Source organism: Candoia aspera, chromosome 2, assembly GCF_035149785.1.
Source record: "Candoia aspera isolate rCanAsp1 chromosome 2, rCanAsp1.hap2, whole genome shotgun sequence".
Classification (NCBI taxonomy): Eukaryota; Metazoa; Chordata; class Lepidosauria; order Squamata; family Boidae; genus Candoia; species Candoia aspera.
Window position 1 is genome coordinate 178,223,883 of NC_086154.1, and position 17,121 is coordinate 178,241,003.

Below are 17,121 nucleotides of genomic sequence, written 5' to 3' on the forward strand. Positions count from 1 at the left end.
TTCTTGTTATTTACCTGAACACTAATTTTCTCTTTATTACAAAAAGAGAAAAGAAAAAAAATCAGCTCCCCATCCCCCCAATTCCAAATAGTATATCATGTTAAATTGGCTCACCAGCAGAGCTAGGCTGAATGAACTGCCAGTTCTCTAAACTTGTTCTTTCATACAGAAGAGAGACTCAATGCAAACCTGATTCATTCACAACAGTGGTTTAATTATTCATTTGAACACATCTCTCTGGATGTGACACTGAGGATACCTCCAAAACCTGGCTTAGCAAAGAACTAAGGACTTTCTTTTTTTAAAGAAAGAAGAGTTTCAGGACAATCTTATATAAGGTAAAATAACTCTTACATGATGGATCAACTTGCAACAGTATAAAGCACTTTATTTCAGCATATATATAGTATTACATCCAGAATAATTTAGATTATATTTGGGGGGAGGGGCTTCTGTGGTACTTAATATTTACAGCCTGTCCTGTTCTCAAGTGCACATGACCAATAACCCACTTTTATATAACAAAAATTATAGATACCCCGAAGAATGAAGCAACTCTATAACATATGTGATTAATGATTGGACCTGTTTTTATGGCATATGTGTGAGGAACCTGTGGGCCTACAGATATGGCAAAACTACACCTCCCAGCAGCTTCAGTCAGATAGCCAAGTGTAAGAAATGTCAGGAGCAGCAGTTCAGTAATATCTGAACTATAAATCCAAATACAGGTAGCCGTCATTTAGTGACTGCCTCAGACAGCAACCGTTTGCAGTTACAACCATGATGAAAAAGTAACTTTACAACCAGTCCTTGCATTTATGACCTTCACAGGTCTGTAAAGCAAAGGAAAGCTGAAGTAAGATTGTAAGCATAGTTGCAGTTTCACTTAGCGACTGCTTTGCTTAATAACTGAGTCCCAACTGTGGTCACTAAACAAGGACGACCTGTACTTTGCCTGATGCAAATAGATGATTTGTATGCAGTAGAAAACAAAGCTCTTGTATTTTTATTAATGTATAGAATAAAAAATCTCAGTAGATGTAGCTTTTATTCCCTGGCAATCACACCTACAAGTATCCCAAATATGACAATGATGGTACATACAAACAGGACAAGATTTGAGGGCAGGAGACCCACTCAGAGTAATGGAGCATGGTTTGCTAAAGACATTTTGAAACACTGCATGCTGCCATTTAAAGAGTTCCTTCAAAATAACCCATTTGAAATAATACTTATTTCCATTTAAATTTCAGTTGAGTCTAAAGTTACCTAAGAATTGGTAGAACTTCTATCTATAGTTCTGGTTAGTTCATCAGTTATGTACATTACATGGGATATATTTTTTTAAAAAAATTAAGCAGACCTATATACAAAGAGCAAAATTGTATGTTTCGTAGCGAAGTGTTATGACTGTGCCAAAAATTGATGATGTAGATATTGTGTGGTGCTAAAACACAGAGATAACAACAATAAATGTTTTTACATACATAGCTTTCTTCACAAATTAACTCAATACATCTAAGAGACAAGCCTTTTGAAAGCTACTGAATTTTGTTCTTTTCACTGAAAATGTCCAATAGTTGCCTCTTGTTAACAAAAACATAAAGCTCAAAGACTAGGAACATAAACATTTCCTTGACACTTAAAAAAAAAGACAAAAAACAAATTTTAAATCTACGTTGAAGTTTAATAGATATTTTATGTGTATTTTTTATGTCTACTGAGATAATCAAAGTTATAAAACTGATAGATGGTGAGTTTTTATTTCCAGCATTAAATGGTTTATAATGGATGTTGGCTAGTCGATCTTCCATTTTAGACAAATTTTCTTATACCATTAAAGGATTCCAAATGTTATATACAAAGTAAACATTCAATATTTTCAATGGATCACATTTTCTTCAACAGATTCTAAATGTTGGACTTGGAGGCATCCAAAGCAAAAACTTTACGTGAAGATTCTCTTTTATAAATAATTAAAGCACTTAGTGTTCCCAGTCATTTCACATATTGTAGCTAATGGTTTCTATGTAACAAGGGCCCACATATAAGATTTGGTTTTTAAAAAACAGTATCAGTTTAAAAGAAATATTAAGCTTTAAAAAGTTTTCCAAATAACCAGACTGCAATATTAAAAAAGAAAAAAACCACCAATTTCCACTCCCTGACACTCAGAATAAAAGAATGACATAATTAAATCTGCCGAAACAGTAAGAATCTGGGAAAAGAGATTTGTAACAGATGATCACAAAATACCAACAACCAACCATACAGATTCAAAACCCTTGCAAAGCTGACAATGCTACTCTACTGACTAGGCAAGGTAGAACACTAGATTAATTGCAGATGCGTATGGGTCTTTCAAGTGTCCTGATAATATATATCAGATGGTCTGGCCAACCCATGAATGTGTGCCATTCACAGAGGCTGATGTTGCACATCCCAATTCATTTCTGTGCCTGAAAGGAGTTTGGAACCAAGCCTGGCCAACTCACTGAAATGGCTGTTACAACACAATCATTAGGGAATCAGCTCCACCTGACCACAAAGCCTGCAGAAGAGCAAAGTCTTAACTGCCTTTCTAAAAGTCTGTAGGGTTGGGGCCAACATATGTCTGGGGAAGATTGTTCCAAAGGGACAGGTCTGCCAGAGAATTTTGCCTCTTCTCTTAATACAAGTCTTGCAGCATAAGATGGGATTGTCTCAACAAAGGGACCCAGAGCATGCCCTCCCTATCAGATGTGGGAAGATACTCTCAGGAGCAGGTGCTCTTGCAGATAACATGCTCCTGCGCCATGTAGGGGTTTATAGGTGATAACAGGCACCTTGAATTGCACCCAGAAGCCTACTGGGAACCAGTGCAGTCCATGGAGTAGAGGCGCTATGTGGATATAATGAGAGGCATCAACAACTACCCATGCCACTGCATTCTGAACCACTTGAAGCTTCTGAATGGTCTTCAAAGGCAGCTACACATAGAGCTACATGTATTGTGTTGCAATAATCCAATCAGGTGGTGACTAAGGGGTAAGTGACCATGAGCAGGGACCCCCAATCCAGGAATGGGTGCAACTGGTCACAAGATGGAACTGTGTAAAGACCCCCTGGGCCACAGATGCTATTTGTTCCTCAAGCAGGAGCTGTGAGTTCAGAGGATCCCCAGATTGCTCATGGTATCTGAGCGAAGCAGTGCAACTCTGCCCAGATTCAAAGATGAAATCTCTCCAGTCCTGTAGGTCCCAAAACCCATAGCCAGTCTTCAAAGGGTTGAGCTGAAGCCTGTTCTTCCCCATTGAGGCCCCCACAGCCTCCAGTCTCTGGATTAGAACCTTCGCAGCTTCCCTTGGATGCCTGGTGGCAGAGATGTACAAGTGAGTATCATCAGCATGCTGTTGATACTGCATCCTGTGCTGACGGATGACCTCCCCCAATGGCTTCATGAAAATATGAAAAAGGAGAAGGGAGAGACTGGAGTCCTGATGTACCCTGTAAAGCAGAGGTCTCAGACCAGACCACTCCACCCACAACACCAACTGGAACAATGGAGAACAGTGTAAAGGCCCTGACTCTTGATAGTCTAAGTCAGTCCAGAAAGATATCACAGTCAACAGTATCAAAAGCTGCAGAGAGACCAAGTAGGGCTAGGGTGGATGCACTACCCCATCCCAACCCCACCAGAGGTCATCAGTAAGTGTGACCAAAGCTGTCTTAGTACTATATCCTGGTCTGAAACTTGACTGGAAGGGGTTCAGATAATCCACTTCCTATAGGACCCTCTGGATCTGCAGGCCAACCACCTTCTCTATAACCTTCCCAAAAAGGGGAGCCTGGAGACTGAATGAAAATTGTCCTGATCTAAGGGATCTGGCTATGGTTTCTTGAGGAAGGAGTAGACTACTGCCTCTTTCAGAGACAGCGGAACTACCCCTCTTTTAGCTATATTGGCTACAGCTATATCATTAAACCATGACAATTACAGCAGTCTTTCTGGATTGCATTAAGGACTATGCCATTTGATTTGCCATTTTTGCCTGGACTTTCCAGAGAGTCCAGACAATGTTGCTTTCCATTTGTAATTTATTTTCCCATTGCTTCTTTCATCTTTTTTTGCTTTCCACAAAAGGTTTGTTATACAGAACAGCAGAATAACTGAGCAACGCCTTTGTCTGAAGGCACTGAATGTGCCCTTTCCATCATATTTAACATACCACACTATTTCTTTTCCTTGTAAACATCTCAAAAAAGATAGAGGGAGAATCAAAATTATGTGTATCGTTATTTTATTCGTCCATCTATCCATATTCATCTGCTCATTTAGTCTTCTCTCCCCCCCTGCCCCCACCACCATTTCATTATTACTCTCTTTTGTCTTTCTGCCACCACTTCCTTTTCTTCCTAGCAGAAAAGGGTTGCCATTTGGTTGGCCACCTCTAGCCTGCAACATTTTGGCTGCCACAGTTGCTTGGGGAACGAGAAAGGGGAAAAAGTAGTAAACAGGCAGGTAAACATGAAAATGCATGGGCCTGACCATGAACCATGACTAGTATATCGTATTTTTCTTGGACTGGATCATTAAACTTTCCTGCTTATTTCCCATTGTTTTCTTAATCACGCAGCAGCTGCAGCAGCACAGAACTGTTGGATGTGCAGGAGGGAAGAGCTGCATACTCTCTTCAAATTGTCTACTGCTGGTCTAGATGGTCTGGATGCAGACTATGAGTTCTACTCCTATGTGATTTTCTCTTCTATATGATTTGTTTAAACCAGCCTGCTAGAGTTGTACTTGCCTTCTGAAATTCAGTAAGGTCTTTCTCTGTGGTTCCATCTTTATTGTGAAACTGCCTATCCAAAGAGATGAATTTTATTACCTGTCCCCATCCTCTTTATCATTTCAGAATTGTATTAAGCTTTTTCTATTGATTTTGATTTGATGGGGATCCACTGGTTGGTTTGTTGCTAGGGGATTTAGTGTTCATGTGATACTTTTTCTAACTATTTTGCAATTAAAGACTCCTGAGTTAGTGATTAGAGCAGGAATTTGTTATTTACTTATAAACCTCAAAGTAACTTAAATGTGTGCCAGGGTATTTTGCTCAGGCTGCTCTAGTGTAGGCAATGCAAGGTTAAAAAAGGAAAGGGAGCAGGCTAGTCACATCTAAATCAACCAAAAGAGAGACCCAAATTATACCTTAACGTAGATTACTTGCATATTTTGGATGATGCAAATACAGAAATAGCTGCTGTGCTTAAACAAAAATACCATTGTATCATATTGAGAAAGGCAATGATCCATTGAATAATTTCCTTGCTCGTTTTGCACTCATGACTTGTGATCAACAACTGTATGGCTCTTGCTGTTCTCCTTTCTTATGGTTCTTGGCATTGAATCAAACATGAGCTACCCAGACTTTCAAATATAGGACATCTTCAAGTAGAAGACTGTCCTGTGGAAGGTAGGGTGCATTAGGAAGCATATGGATCTGCTTGTTCCTCTCTACTGGGACAAAAACTCCCTTCAGCACTCTTATTTTCATCTTCCAAGAAAGACCACCAAGAAGGATGAGACATATTATACTACCAAATGTGGCTTTGTTATGCAGCTATCCTGTTTCATTGATGGAATCTTACAGACAATATTTTCTCTAATCCTCCCATTCCCTTTGCTTCTTTTGTCCCCCCCCCCCACCCACTTCACATCTATTTTAAAGGATAAAGTGGAATAACTTCAAAAAGCTTTTAGATTGGTGGCACTCCGAACCCTACATCTAGAAATACCCTGATGCTCATATTTTACATTTTCCTTGCTTGAATTGAACTTGTCTGAGTGAAGTAGTCTAACCATAGTACCAAGAACACTAGTAAGAGAAGCTGGTATAAATTCTGGCAATGCAAGAAGGAACTTTCTTCACAAAGTAGGCACAGATATCCAACTCTTACCCTTTTCTTGGAAAATCTAGTGAAATTCATTCTGATAAGGCATTGCCATGCTGTGATATTTGCCCATTAATGTCAGAGGGAGTGCAAGTCTGGTATCTATTCTACATGAAGCTCTTATCTTCTAGGAACCATGAATATATTCCCCTCCCTTTAGAAAATAAATGATGTGCGTGAAGGTCCAATGTACTTTAGTTTGCACACTGTATTAGATATAATTTGTCTTCTGTAACAGTGTTAGAAACTGTGATTAGGATGAGGTAGGTCACTATCCTGGACAACTGAAGTTTGGGCAATAAGCTTGTTAGCTACTTTATTAGCTTATGTACTACTCATCTTGCCTCTAAATCACACTGATTCTTGGTAAGTTAATGCTTCCTTATTGTCTCAAATCTTCAATATGAACTGTATTTTCCCCATACTAGTATCCAATTAGTTCTTGTATACATTGAGTTAAAATATTACCTTCTGGAAAAATACCATGAATTTTTAAAAATGCACCAAGCAAATAATTATTAGAAACATTCCAAATGTTGATACCTGGTATTGTCTGTGCCACTGGCTCAGTGACTGTGGAGGGAGCAGTGCTTGGCTGCTGCTGGCTAGAGCTAACCTCTGGCTCTGTGCTAACAGAAGGAGATAATGCTACATCATTGGGAACTTGATTTGGCCCAGGCTGGAGGAGATCTTCTGAGGCTGACAGCTCTTCTTGCCCAGGGAGTTGCAAGGCTGATAAAGGAATGCTTATAGGTTTGCCAGGATTGGAAGTGCTGGCAGGCACCTGGAGGGCCACCTGAGGATTTACTGTTGAGTTGTTACTAGGCCTTCGGCTTGAGGAAGGCAGAGTTACTTTGGGAGGTTTCTGGACCACTGGCCTTGATGTAACTTGTGAAGAGGCTGAAACGTTCTGTAAATCAAAGTCAGCATTGAGGGGAGGAGATGCATGGGAAGCTGGCTTAGATGCCACAGGATAGGAGGTGCCAGCTTTAGGTTTTGACATGTGTGTCAAGGATAATGCAGGGCCATCAATGCCACCAGTGATTTCTGCATTAGCCACAATATAATAATCCTCAGGGAGTTCTTGCTTTATTTTTTTGACTAATACATCACTGCTGTTTCCATCAATGACCTGAGAGCGAGAGTCCAAATGAAATGAAGAAGTTGGGCCAGGCCTTTTAAGGGAACTTATCTGAGATCTTTGATGATGAGGTTCAAAATCACTATCTTCATCGGTCACTGAAGACTCACAGACCATGTCAAAAAGATTAGATTCATCTTCATATTCCTCTACTGTTTCACCTAATTCAGAAGGCTCGCTGCAGTAGGAGAAATCGCAGGAATCTCTGGTTCTGTTACAGTCCAACTTTGCTTTTCCTGACCTCCCTGGATAGCGTTCCACTGGACTCGTTTGGGTGTCTGAAGGCATACCTATTATACTGGGACTATCAGAGTTGAAGCTTCTGTTATCCTGGAAGCAAACTCTTTCCTGTGAGCCAGCCCTACAGGTAGCTGTCAGTGGCCAGTGATAGGCATGGCCTGCACTACAGCCCCACATAGCTGTCAAATTGCCATGGGAACCCTCTGAAAGTAGGTGTTTTAAATTTGGAATGAGGCTGCAGATGGTACCATGACTGTGGGCCCAACTGACCAGCTTGGAAAGGTTTTCAGAAGATGTATGGAGGCAATCTTCCATGGTGCAACACTCAATAACTTTGTTCCTTGAAAAGAAAAAAAATGCATTAGAACCAAAGTCTGTACTTAACCTAGAATTCATATTCTACAATATATGAATAATTTTATCAATGGAAGTTACTTCCCTACATTCCTTGTACATTACAGGCAAAGACAAAATGACAAATAAATGACTGATCATTTCTAAAGATATTTTTCAGCCTAGTTCATAGGTTATAGAAGCTCAGTTTTGGACAGTAAAACATTTTGAAGTAGCAAAGCCTTTAGGATATAATTTTCTTAGGTTTCTGCCACATGAGAATGCTATTATTATTTTTTGTGGGGAAAAAGCTATAATATCTATGAAAGCTTAGCTTCCTTTTGTTTTTGCATGACTGAAAAGAACAGAATGAGGAATCAAAATAATAATCACTTATATGGAGGGAGAATGTAGAAAGTGCACCCTAATATCTGACAGACTAGTCCTTTTTCATGCCATAACTGAGATGGAGGTCTGATTGATGGGGACAAGGTATTCTTTATAGCTGCACCTAAATTGTTGGGCATTCTGCCTCAGGACAGTAAGTTGGTGTTTTCTCTGATGGCTTTAAGAACTTCCTAGGACTTATCTGCACTGCCCAGGTCTCCCATAGCCTGGATAGTCCAGCAACTGTTTCTGGAGGACAAAAATGAACATCACCTACTCAGTGACCTCAAGGCATGTTTTTCTGCTCCACTTGCATTTTTCTGTTTTATGTCTCCTCAGGCATTCCTGTCTGTTTAAGATAGTGTGCTTCAGTATCCTGAAAGCTAAGCCCAGCAGTTCATTGGAAAAAGAGATAGGAATGCCGTTTCAACTGAGTCAATGTTTACTCTTTTAGAGCTATTCTCATCATGGGTGTTGTAATAGCAAAAAGGCTAGACCTCTTGCCTTGAAAACAAAAGGTTGCTAGTTCAAAACCTAGCAGGAAATTTTATTATTGTTATTATTTTTTTTCCTTTCTGAAAGTTCCAAATGTTCTCTGTGCTTTTTTTAAAAAAAATAAGTTCAGCAGTGCACCATCTCATCTTTTCCCAGTCATTCAAGGTAGAAGGATTTCACCCCCAGGTCCCAAATAAACCCAGTAACATAAGGGCTATTTGGTTGCTAGGTGTGAAACCCTTCTATGTCAGGTGACTAGAAAAATGCATTATTATTAAACAAATTAGTGCCCCATCTACCAGATGGACTCTGGTGAACAAAGAAAAAAAGAAAAGAAAAGCCTAATTCACCAACAATTAAAAGAAAACTAAGTCAAGGCTTCTGACCAAATCACAATATCAACCTGTCAAACACATCCACTCCCAGGCCAGAGCTCCATTAACATCCAGTGCCTGGGGGAATAGCCAGGTCTTCATGGCCTTCTGAAAGGCCAAAATGGTAAGGGCTATCTGTATCTCAGGGAAAGGCTGTTCCACGAGACATGTCATGACAGAGAAGGCATGATTTCTAGGGCCATTAAGTGCTACTGCTACACCAATGGAACCCAGAGCATGCCCGCTCTATCTGATCTGGTGAGACATACAGAAACCATTGGCAAAAGGTGATCCCACAAGTAACCTGGCCCCACAGTATGTAGGGCTTTAAAGGTGACAAGCAACGCCTTGAATTGCACCTAGAATCTACCAGGAGCCAGTTCAGTTCACATAGCAGTGGTGTTACATGGGCATACAGTGAAGGGATCAATAGTGCATATGCTGTTGCATCCTGGATCAGGTAAAGCTTCTAAATGCTCTTCTAAGCAGGCTCATGTATAGCACATTGCAATGGTTCAATCAGGAGGTGACTAAGGCATGAGTGACCATAAACAGCGCCTCCTGATATCGGAACAGGTGCAACTGTTGTACAAGATTTAATTGTACAAAGGCCTTCCTGGCTACTGCTACCACCTGCTTCTTGAGCAGGAGCCATGAGTCTGGAGGACCTCCAGATTGCACACTGACTCTGCCTGGGCGAGTGTTACCCTATCCAGAGTTAATGATGTAATATCACTAGATTCAGGGGACCCTAAACCCACAGCTACCAAGTCTTCTCAGGGTTGCGCCCCATCCAGACCCACATAACCTCCAAGTACTGGGAAAGCACCTTGACGGCATCACTTGGGCAATCTGGGGCAGAGATGAATACCTAAGTATCATCAGGATATTGCTGATATTTAACCCCATGCTGACAGATGACCTCGCCCAGTAGTTTCATGAAGATGTTAAAGAGGATCAGAAAAAAAGTTGAGCTCTGGGGTCTAGAGCTAGACCTCTTCCCCTCAATACTGACTGGACCTGGCCCCAGCAGAGAGGAGAACCACCAAGAAACTGTGCTTCCCTCCAATTCCAATCCCCTCAGCTGGGCCAGAAGGATATCATGACTGATAATATTGAAAGATTCCAAGAAATCAAGGAGGGCCAGGATAGAAACGAAGCCTGCAGAGGTAATCCATAAGCGCGATCAGTGCCATCTGGGTACTATATCCTGGGCTGAAACCTGACTGCAGTAGGCCCAGCTATCCACTTCTTCCAGAACCCATGAGAGCTGCAAGCCTACCACCTTTTCAGTAATCTTAACTTCAGCAAGTGAAGGTTGGAGACTGGACATAAATTGTCCAGTAGTGTTGGGTCCATGGATGACCAATCAAGGAGGGGAAAACCACCACTTCCTCCAAGGCAGGCTAAAACTTCATACATCATTGCTTGGATCCAGCTACATATCACTTCCTGGGAGGACTTGACCAATGGAATGGACATAGATCTAACGCACAGGTGATAGAACTGAGAGTCCCAAGGATCCTGTCCACATGCTCAGAAGTCACCAGATTGAACTCAGCCCACATAACCAGCAAGATTGGGCCCCAATCACCTCCACTGGATCAGCATAGCTGAGGCCAACTCCAAAGGAATCTAAGTGATTTTATCTAACAGATGCTCAACAAAATTCTCACAATGGTCCTGCATTGAGTCATCTAACCTCTCCTTATCCAGAAGAGCCTGAGACACCTGAAACAGGGTTGCCAGGCAGCTATCCATAGATGCAATAAGGGCAGAGAAATGAATAAGTTTCACCACCCTTATTACCAAAAGGTAGTCCTTAATGCAGGCTCTTACCTGTGTCAGTTGGACTTGTTCTTCATCTTCCTCCAGCAGCACTCTAGGCATTTATTATGCTACTTCATCTCCTGGAGTTCCTCTGAAAGCCAAGGGGCCCTCTGGGACCCACATGCATAGAGAATCTTCATAGGCACAAACCAATCCAAAGCCACCATTGCTTGTTCATTTGAAGCAGTGACTAAGGACTCAGTCGAACCATGCACTAGAGCTTCAGAAACTACCTAAGTTCCCTCTGGACCCAGCTGGGTCTATCAAGTGCCTGGGGTAGACCAATCAAATAAGTCCCCTTCACTGCATTGTGGGGGCAGCCATGGAAAACTCCAAAGCAGGGAATGAGCTGTTCATGGCAATGGACTGATGACAACATCCCACAGCTCCAGATCATGCTACCACTTCTCCAAGACAAAAAGCAGATCTAGCGTGTGACACGTTTCCCCCTCCCCTTGTAAATTGGGCCTCCAATAAGCTGGATCAGGTCCATGTTTGCAATGGTGGTCATGAACTCCTGAACCACCACCAGCTTAGGGCCAAGCAACGGCAGGCCTGCGGAGCTCCACTGCCAGCCCAGTCACAAAGTCAAGCAGAAAAGGCCAGGAAGCTGCTGCACAGTAGGTAGGAGACAGGTACACAAGCAAGAATCCCATATGACCCTTTCACAAATAAGGTCTCATATCCAATTATCTGCAGAGCAGTGACCCTGGGAGCCACTAGAATCTCCCAGATGACAACAGCTACACCCCACCTTTGCACCAAAGTCGTGGCTAATGCTAAGTGACTACCTAAAACCCAGATAGTCACAATTCCAAGAGGAGGACCCTCCAAATCAACCAGGTCTCAGTGATGCCAGGTCAGCTCTCTCATCCATGATGTGATCATGGATAAGGAAGACCTTATTATAGGCCAACCTGGTATTCAGCAGCAGCAGAGACCACTGAAGCTCTGATGAATAGACCTCAGGTTTGAGCACAGAGAACTAGAACATGGCACCACTACCAAATACCAGCACTGTCTTTCCCAAGAGCAATCTGCTCCCTGTCTCCTGCTACATTGATGAAAATGATGAAACAGTGCACAACTAGACTTTAAAAAAAGCATAGGGAAATGAGGGAAATTCAGAGAAAGAAAAAAATCTGCTGGGTTTCAACCAGGAAGCTTCTATTTACATGGCAACAGTTACAGCCATTGTGCTATTATAATACTCATGGTTAGAGTAGCTCTAAAAGGTATTAGAAAGAAACAGGGCAGTAAGAAAGAATTTTGCTAAAGCTGCTTGTTTGCTAAAGCTGCATATCTTTTGAGGGAGATGGGCGGTGATGAAATCTGAAATATAAATAAAATAAATAAAAATGAAGAGGCCTTCATCCTGCAGTGGATTGATTTAGGCTGATAATAATGTTTAATAACAGTATTACATGTGTGAGGTATACCCACATGTGTACTCTGTCTCTTTCTGACACACACACACCCACACCCACACCCCTGAAGCCCTATCTGCAGGACAGAAAAGCGTGAGAGCACACTTGGGGAATTGTCCAATGAGGGGATGTGGTAGCTTGCTGGACCAAATCACTTACAAGCTGTTGCCAAAATGTCTCAATCCAGAGTGTTTTTATAAACATTTAAGCCAGGATAAGCATAGGAGAAGAGCAGCTGAAATGGTAACTGTGGATATACCTTATAGAGGAAGTCATTTTTCTTACAAGAGATGTAGATCTTATCAGAAGTTTTATTTTAGCTAGTGAATCCAGCTACCTTCAATGTGTATTTCTTTTTTAAAAATAATATTTTTGCATTATGTTTGCTTTAGATTGTTTTAACTATTGTTAGGAAATAGAGATACATAAAACGTATTCTAAAGACTGAATGGTCCAACCTCGATTGACAGAAATTTCCCAGATGGCTGAAAAGTATACCCTGTGACCTCCACAGGAATCTTAACAATTTACAAGCCTCCTTTTTGCACGTGCACACACACACACCATAATAAGATAGACTTATTTTAAAAAAGGTAATCACTTTGGTTCACAGGAATGTCATAGTCTATTAGCATAACATGTGTCTAGAAGTTTGTGGGATCAATCTCTCGTATCTCCTAATGAAAAACTCCAAAGAGCTATTGCTACCAGTCATTATTCATATACTGAGCTAGAGGGACTAATAATCAGATTTATTATAATGCAGCTTCAAACATTTATCACTATTAGCTTGCTTGAAATAGTCTGTTTTGAAGCTCCCCTTTTTTCCATTTGCCAGACTCCTGGCTGCATATTATTTAATATACTCTGCTCTTGTGAAAATTCATTCCTCTTCCAGCTCATTTATATTTACTATTGTATACAGCATAAGAACTTTGCGCATATCTGCGTTGCCTGTATTTATACAACCCAAGAGTAACTGCAGATCAGTTTTTAAAAAAAGAAAAAGGAAAAGGAAAAAAGAATACTTTTTTAAGTTGCATCAAAATGCAAATGCATCTCAAAAAGGAACTTTCTAATTCTAGGTTATCAGGAAATTCTTTGGGAATATACATCCCCCAGCAGGTAATCTAATAAATAGCGAACAATGTTTCCTTTCTTTAGTAATATTTTAATAAAGGGCTGGAGTTTTCATTTGCTTAATCCTTAGCACAGTGCCACATTCCTCCTACCACCATTCTGCTACTACTGGCAAATGTTCTGGAGAAAAAGGCTTCTCTGCCAAGTATGAAATGGCAGGACTTCAGCTATGGCTGCCTTTTGAACAGGTGCTGAACAGACTGCAAACAGATTGACTGATTAAATGCCTCCCGCTATCTAGGGCAACAAACACTCATTTTCCCTGAAAGAGTATTAGTTCAGTGCTGGACCATGGAGAGATACAAATACAGATGTTTTATAAATCTCTGCTAGGACCATCTTTCATCTCCCACATAATCAGATCAGGCTGTTTGTGCTTATTAACCATCTCACAGTAAAATAAATGTGTGAGCTAATGGCTGAATTTTAAAAAATGAATTGCATTCTTTTATCTCCTATGATTCAATCCTATGATTTAAAGGACTGACTGAAGAATTTCTTGAATCAAGCATAAAGTCAGCTGTCTGTAGCAGCACAGGGTCTCTTTACTTGTTGTATCATCTCAGCAGAGCAAGCCAACACCGCATCATGAAGTCCCTTATATCACAACCATCTATGTTGCCATTACATTTGTCTCTGAGTGTGAAGATGATAGGCCACATATTTCTGAGATTCTCTGTACCAACTATCAAATAAAATAAGTTATTTAAACATATGCAGAATTTGGGGTACAATAGGAGGAATATTTTTAAGCACAGAATATTCACAGAAATGAGTTGGTAACTTAAACATTCACATTTATTTCTAATTAGAAACGATGTAAATAAAGCAAACACTTGTAACTTTAAACTGCAGGAAACAATTCATTATTGTTGAACCTCACTGGATTAACTTCATTCTAGATTCACACATAAGAGCCAACAACACTGGCCATTAAATCAGGAAGTATACACTTAGATACTTAACTAAAGCAATGAAAGGCACTGTGGTATCAGAATATTAGGTAAAGGTAAAGGTTTCCCTTGACATGAAGTCCAGTCGTGTCCGACTCTAGGGGGCGGTGCTCATCTCCGTTTCAAGCCAAAGAGCCGGCATTTGTCCGTAGACCCTTCCGTGTCATGTGGCCGGCATGACTAATGGAATGCCGTTACCTGCCCGCCAAAATGGTACCTATTAATCTACTCACATTTGCATGTTTTCGAACTGCTAGGTTGGCAGGAGCTGGAACTAGCAACGGGAGCTCACCCCGTCACGCGGAACCGCCGACCTTCCGATCAGCAAGCTCAGCAGCTCAGCGGTTTAACCCGCAGTGCCAGTATATTAAAAAATCATACATGTTGTATCTAATATGATTGAAAATTAATTACATATTAACTTTTCATGAGAAATGCAGTGGGCAAAAATGTGTTTCAGATGGAATGACTGCTACTTCTTACATTCTTCATGAGCAGAAGAGGCAAGATAAACAAAAAATAAATATACCCAGCACACAATTGTGCAGAAACCCAACTACCTTTCTTTTATGAATTCTTCCATTTTTATCTTACCTTTCATAAAGATACCTGAATGGTTTACTTAGTATTTTAGGAATTCCTTCAAGTAATTCTATCCTAGCCTATGAATATTTTGGTTCTCAGGATCTACCAATGGAGAATGTATGCACACAAACCTTAAAATTCCCTTTAAGTGAAGAACTTTAGTACACACCAACATCCCTTAGATAAACTGGCAAAAATATGAAACAATATGGACTGATCAATATGGACTGATCAAATCTGAAAAAATATTAAAAGCCAGGTCTTCTGACTGCCTTATCCCCAGAGCAGCTCCACTGCAGCTCAGGCCATGTACCTCATGCTCTGCCAGAGACTGGACCTGTGTGCAGTTATCCATGGCTGTGGCCAGGCCTTTGACTAAATTGTTCCTTATATTAAAATATATGAAAAGCAATGTTTCATATTATCTTCTGCATGACCCCAAAACATTACCATAATTCTATCAATTTGCTCTGGATTCAGATGGCTCAGTACTCCCAAGGCTTCAGTTACTGAAATATATGTGACAGTAGTAGATAGCAGTACATATACAGTAATTGAACTTTTTGACACAGCTAAAGAATTATGTATCATTAGACATCAAGAGAAGGGGAAGTAAATATAAACTACCTATTGTTCCCCCACTCCCTTGATATTATTACTACCACACTAAACACAATAATAATTTTCCCAGTTTGAACTGTGCACCTAGAAAGTCTAATGTAGTGCCTGGAAAGAGAATGGAATATTAAAATTTTAAATGTAAACATTATTTCAAAAGGTGTACTGTGAAGTTCCAAACATGTACAAGGAAAAGACTTACCAAAATAGAGGCACAAAATCTAAAGTAGATTGGGGGTCTGAACTTGGATCTCTTCAGGTGTAAACCAGAGTTTTAAGCACAAGGCGAGCCATTTATCTATCTAAAGAAAAAAAGAGGAAGGTAGAGAGAGAGAGACAGAGAAAAGTGATGTAAGATATTAATCCCACCTACGTTTTGTTCTCTATTGGTTGTGAAAAATCTATCTGTGGAGTCCTTGGTGCTCTCTGAGCCTGGTTGTTTTCTTGCAGACGTTTCATTGCCAGACTAGGCAACATCTTCAGTGCAAAGAGGGAGAGGGCCTTGCTCTCAGTTTATATACTGTGGTTTGTCCTGCTTGTTTTGGTGGGGGTGTTGTTCTCTCCTTGGGAGTTATTTGATTGGGCTGTTTGCTGCTTGGTTGACTGACTGAGTTAATAGTTCTAGTGAACTATATAAACTGAGAGCAAGGCCCACTCCCTCTTTGCACTGAAGATATTGCCTGGTCTGGCAATGAAACGTCTGCAAGAAAACAACCAGGCTCAGAGAGCACCAAGGACTCCAAAGTTTAACCCTGAGCTACAAATATTAGCTTCGAAAAATCTATCTTTCAAAGCATGAAAGGGTACCTGTACTTCTGTAAGAAAGACTAAAAGATGAACACACAGGCCAAAAGGTGTTGCTTGCTACATGGCTTAGTAACACTGAACTTCTACTTTTATACAGAATCAGGAATATTTTCGTTTTTAGATGCTGATTCAAATACCACTATCCTCTGACAGTAATTCTTGCTTGCATGAGCAGGAAATCAAGGGCATTTTTAGCCCCAGAGTTTTAAAATTCTCTCAGGTCATTGCTTGCTTACAATAAACTCCAAATCTCCTCCATTTTAAAAAAGTGGTCATGGGGCTACTCACAGTATTTTAATCCATGTTTTGTTCTTTATTTTGCTATTGTTCTTGGAAGAGATCTGCCATATTGATTTAGCAACATTTTTATCATAACCACTGAAATACTCTAATTTAAAACCCAAAAGCCATTCTATAGTGCATATAGAGAAAAAAAGATAGTTGCAAACAGAGTAAGGTAACAGTTAACAATAAGCCAAATTTGGGGATGTTGTGATTTCATGTTGGATGTGTAGGCCATTTTTCCTTCTTTTTTAGGTCTTTAAGAAGTATATGAATGTGACAAAGAAATGTTATTACATGTTTGTTGATTTAGGGAAAGCATATGACAAAGTAAATAGGATTGAATTATGGAATGCTTTGCATAAATATGGAGTTGCAGGTTGTTGAAGTAGAAAGAAAATGTGTGCAAAGAAAAGCAAAGGCAATATTAAGCAGCATGCTTAGTGAATTTACAATTGACAGTGAAGAACTGAAGGTGGTAGAGTTGTTTTTCCCCCTTGAACTTAAGAATAGCTAAACAGGAAGAGAATACTATAGGAGCAAAGAGACTAATTCTAGGGATTGAATCTATGACA

The 17,121-nt window shown here is 40.3% G+C and overlaps 1 protein-coding gene across 1 annotated transcript in view; it reads right to left on the reverse strand.

Moving 5' to 3' along the window:
• KIAA1958 (KIAA1958 ortholog) overlaps positions 1 to 7,630 on the reverse strand; it is a 49,435-nt gene extending 41,805 nt beyond the window's left edge. Inside the window, exon 1 of the mRNA XM_063296693.1 lies at positions 6,478 to 7,630. Within this exon, the coding sequence (XP_063152763.1) occupies positions 6,478 to 7,630 (1,153 nt within the window). The remainder of the gene's footprint in view (positions 1 to 6,477) is intronic.
• Between the last annotated feature and the right edge of the window lie 9,491 nt (positions 7,631 to 17,121).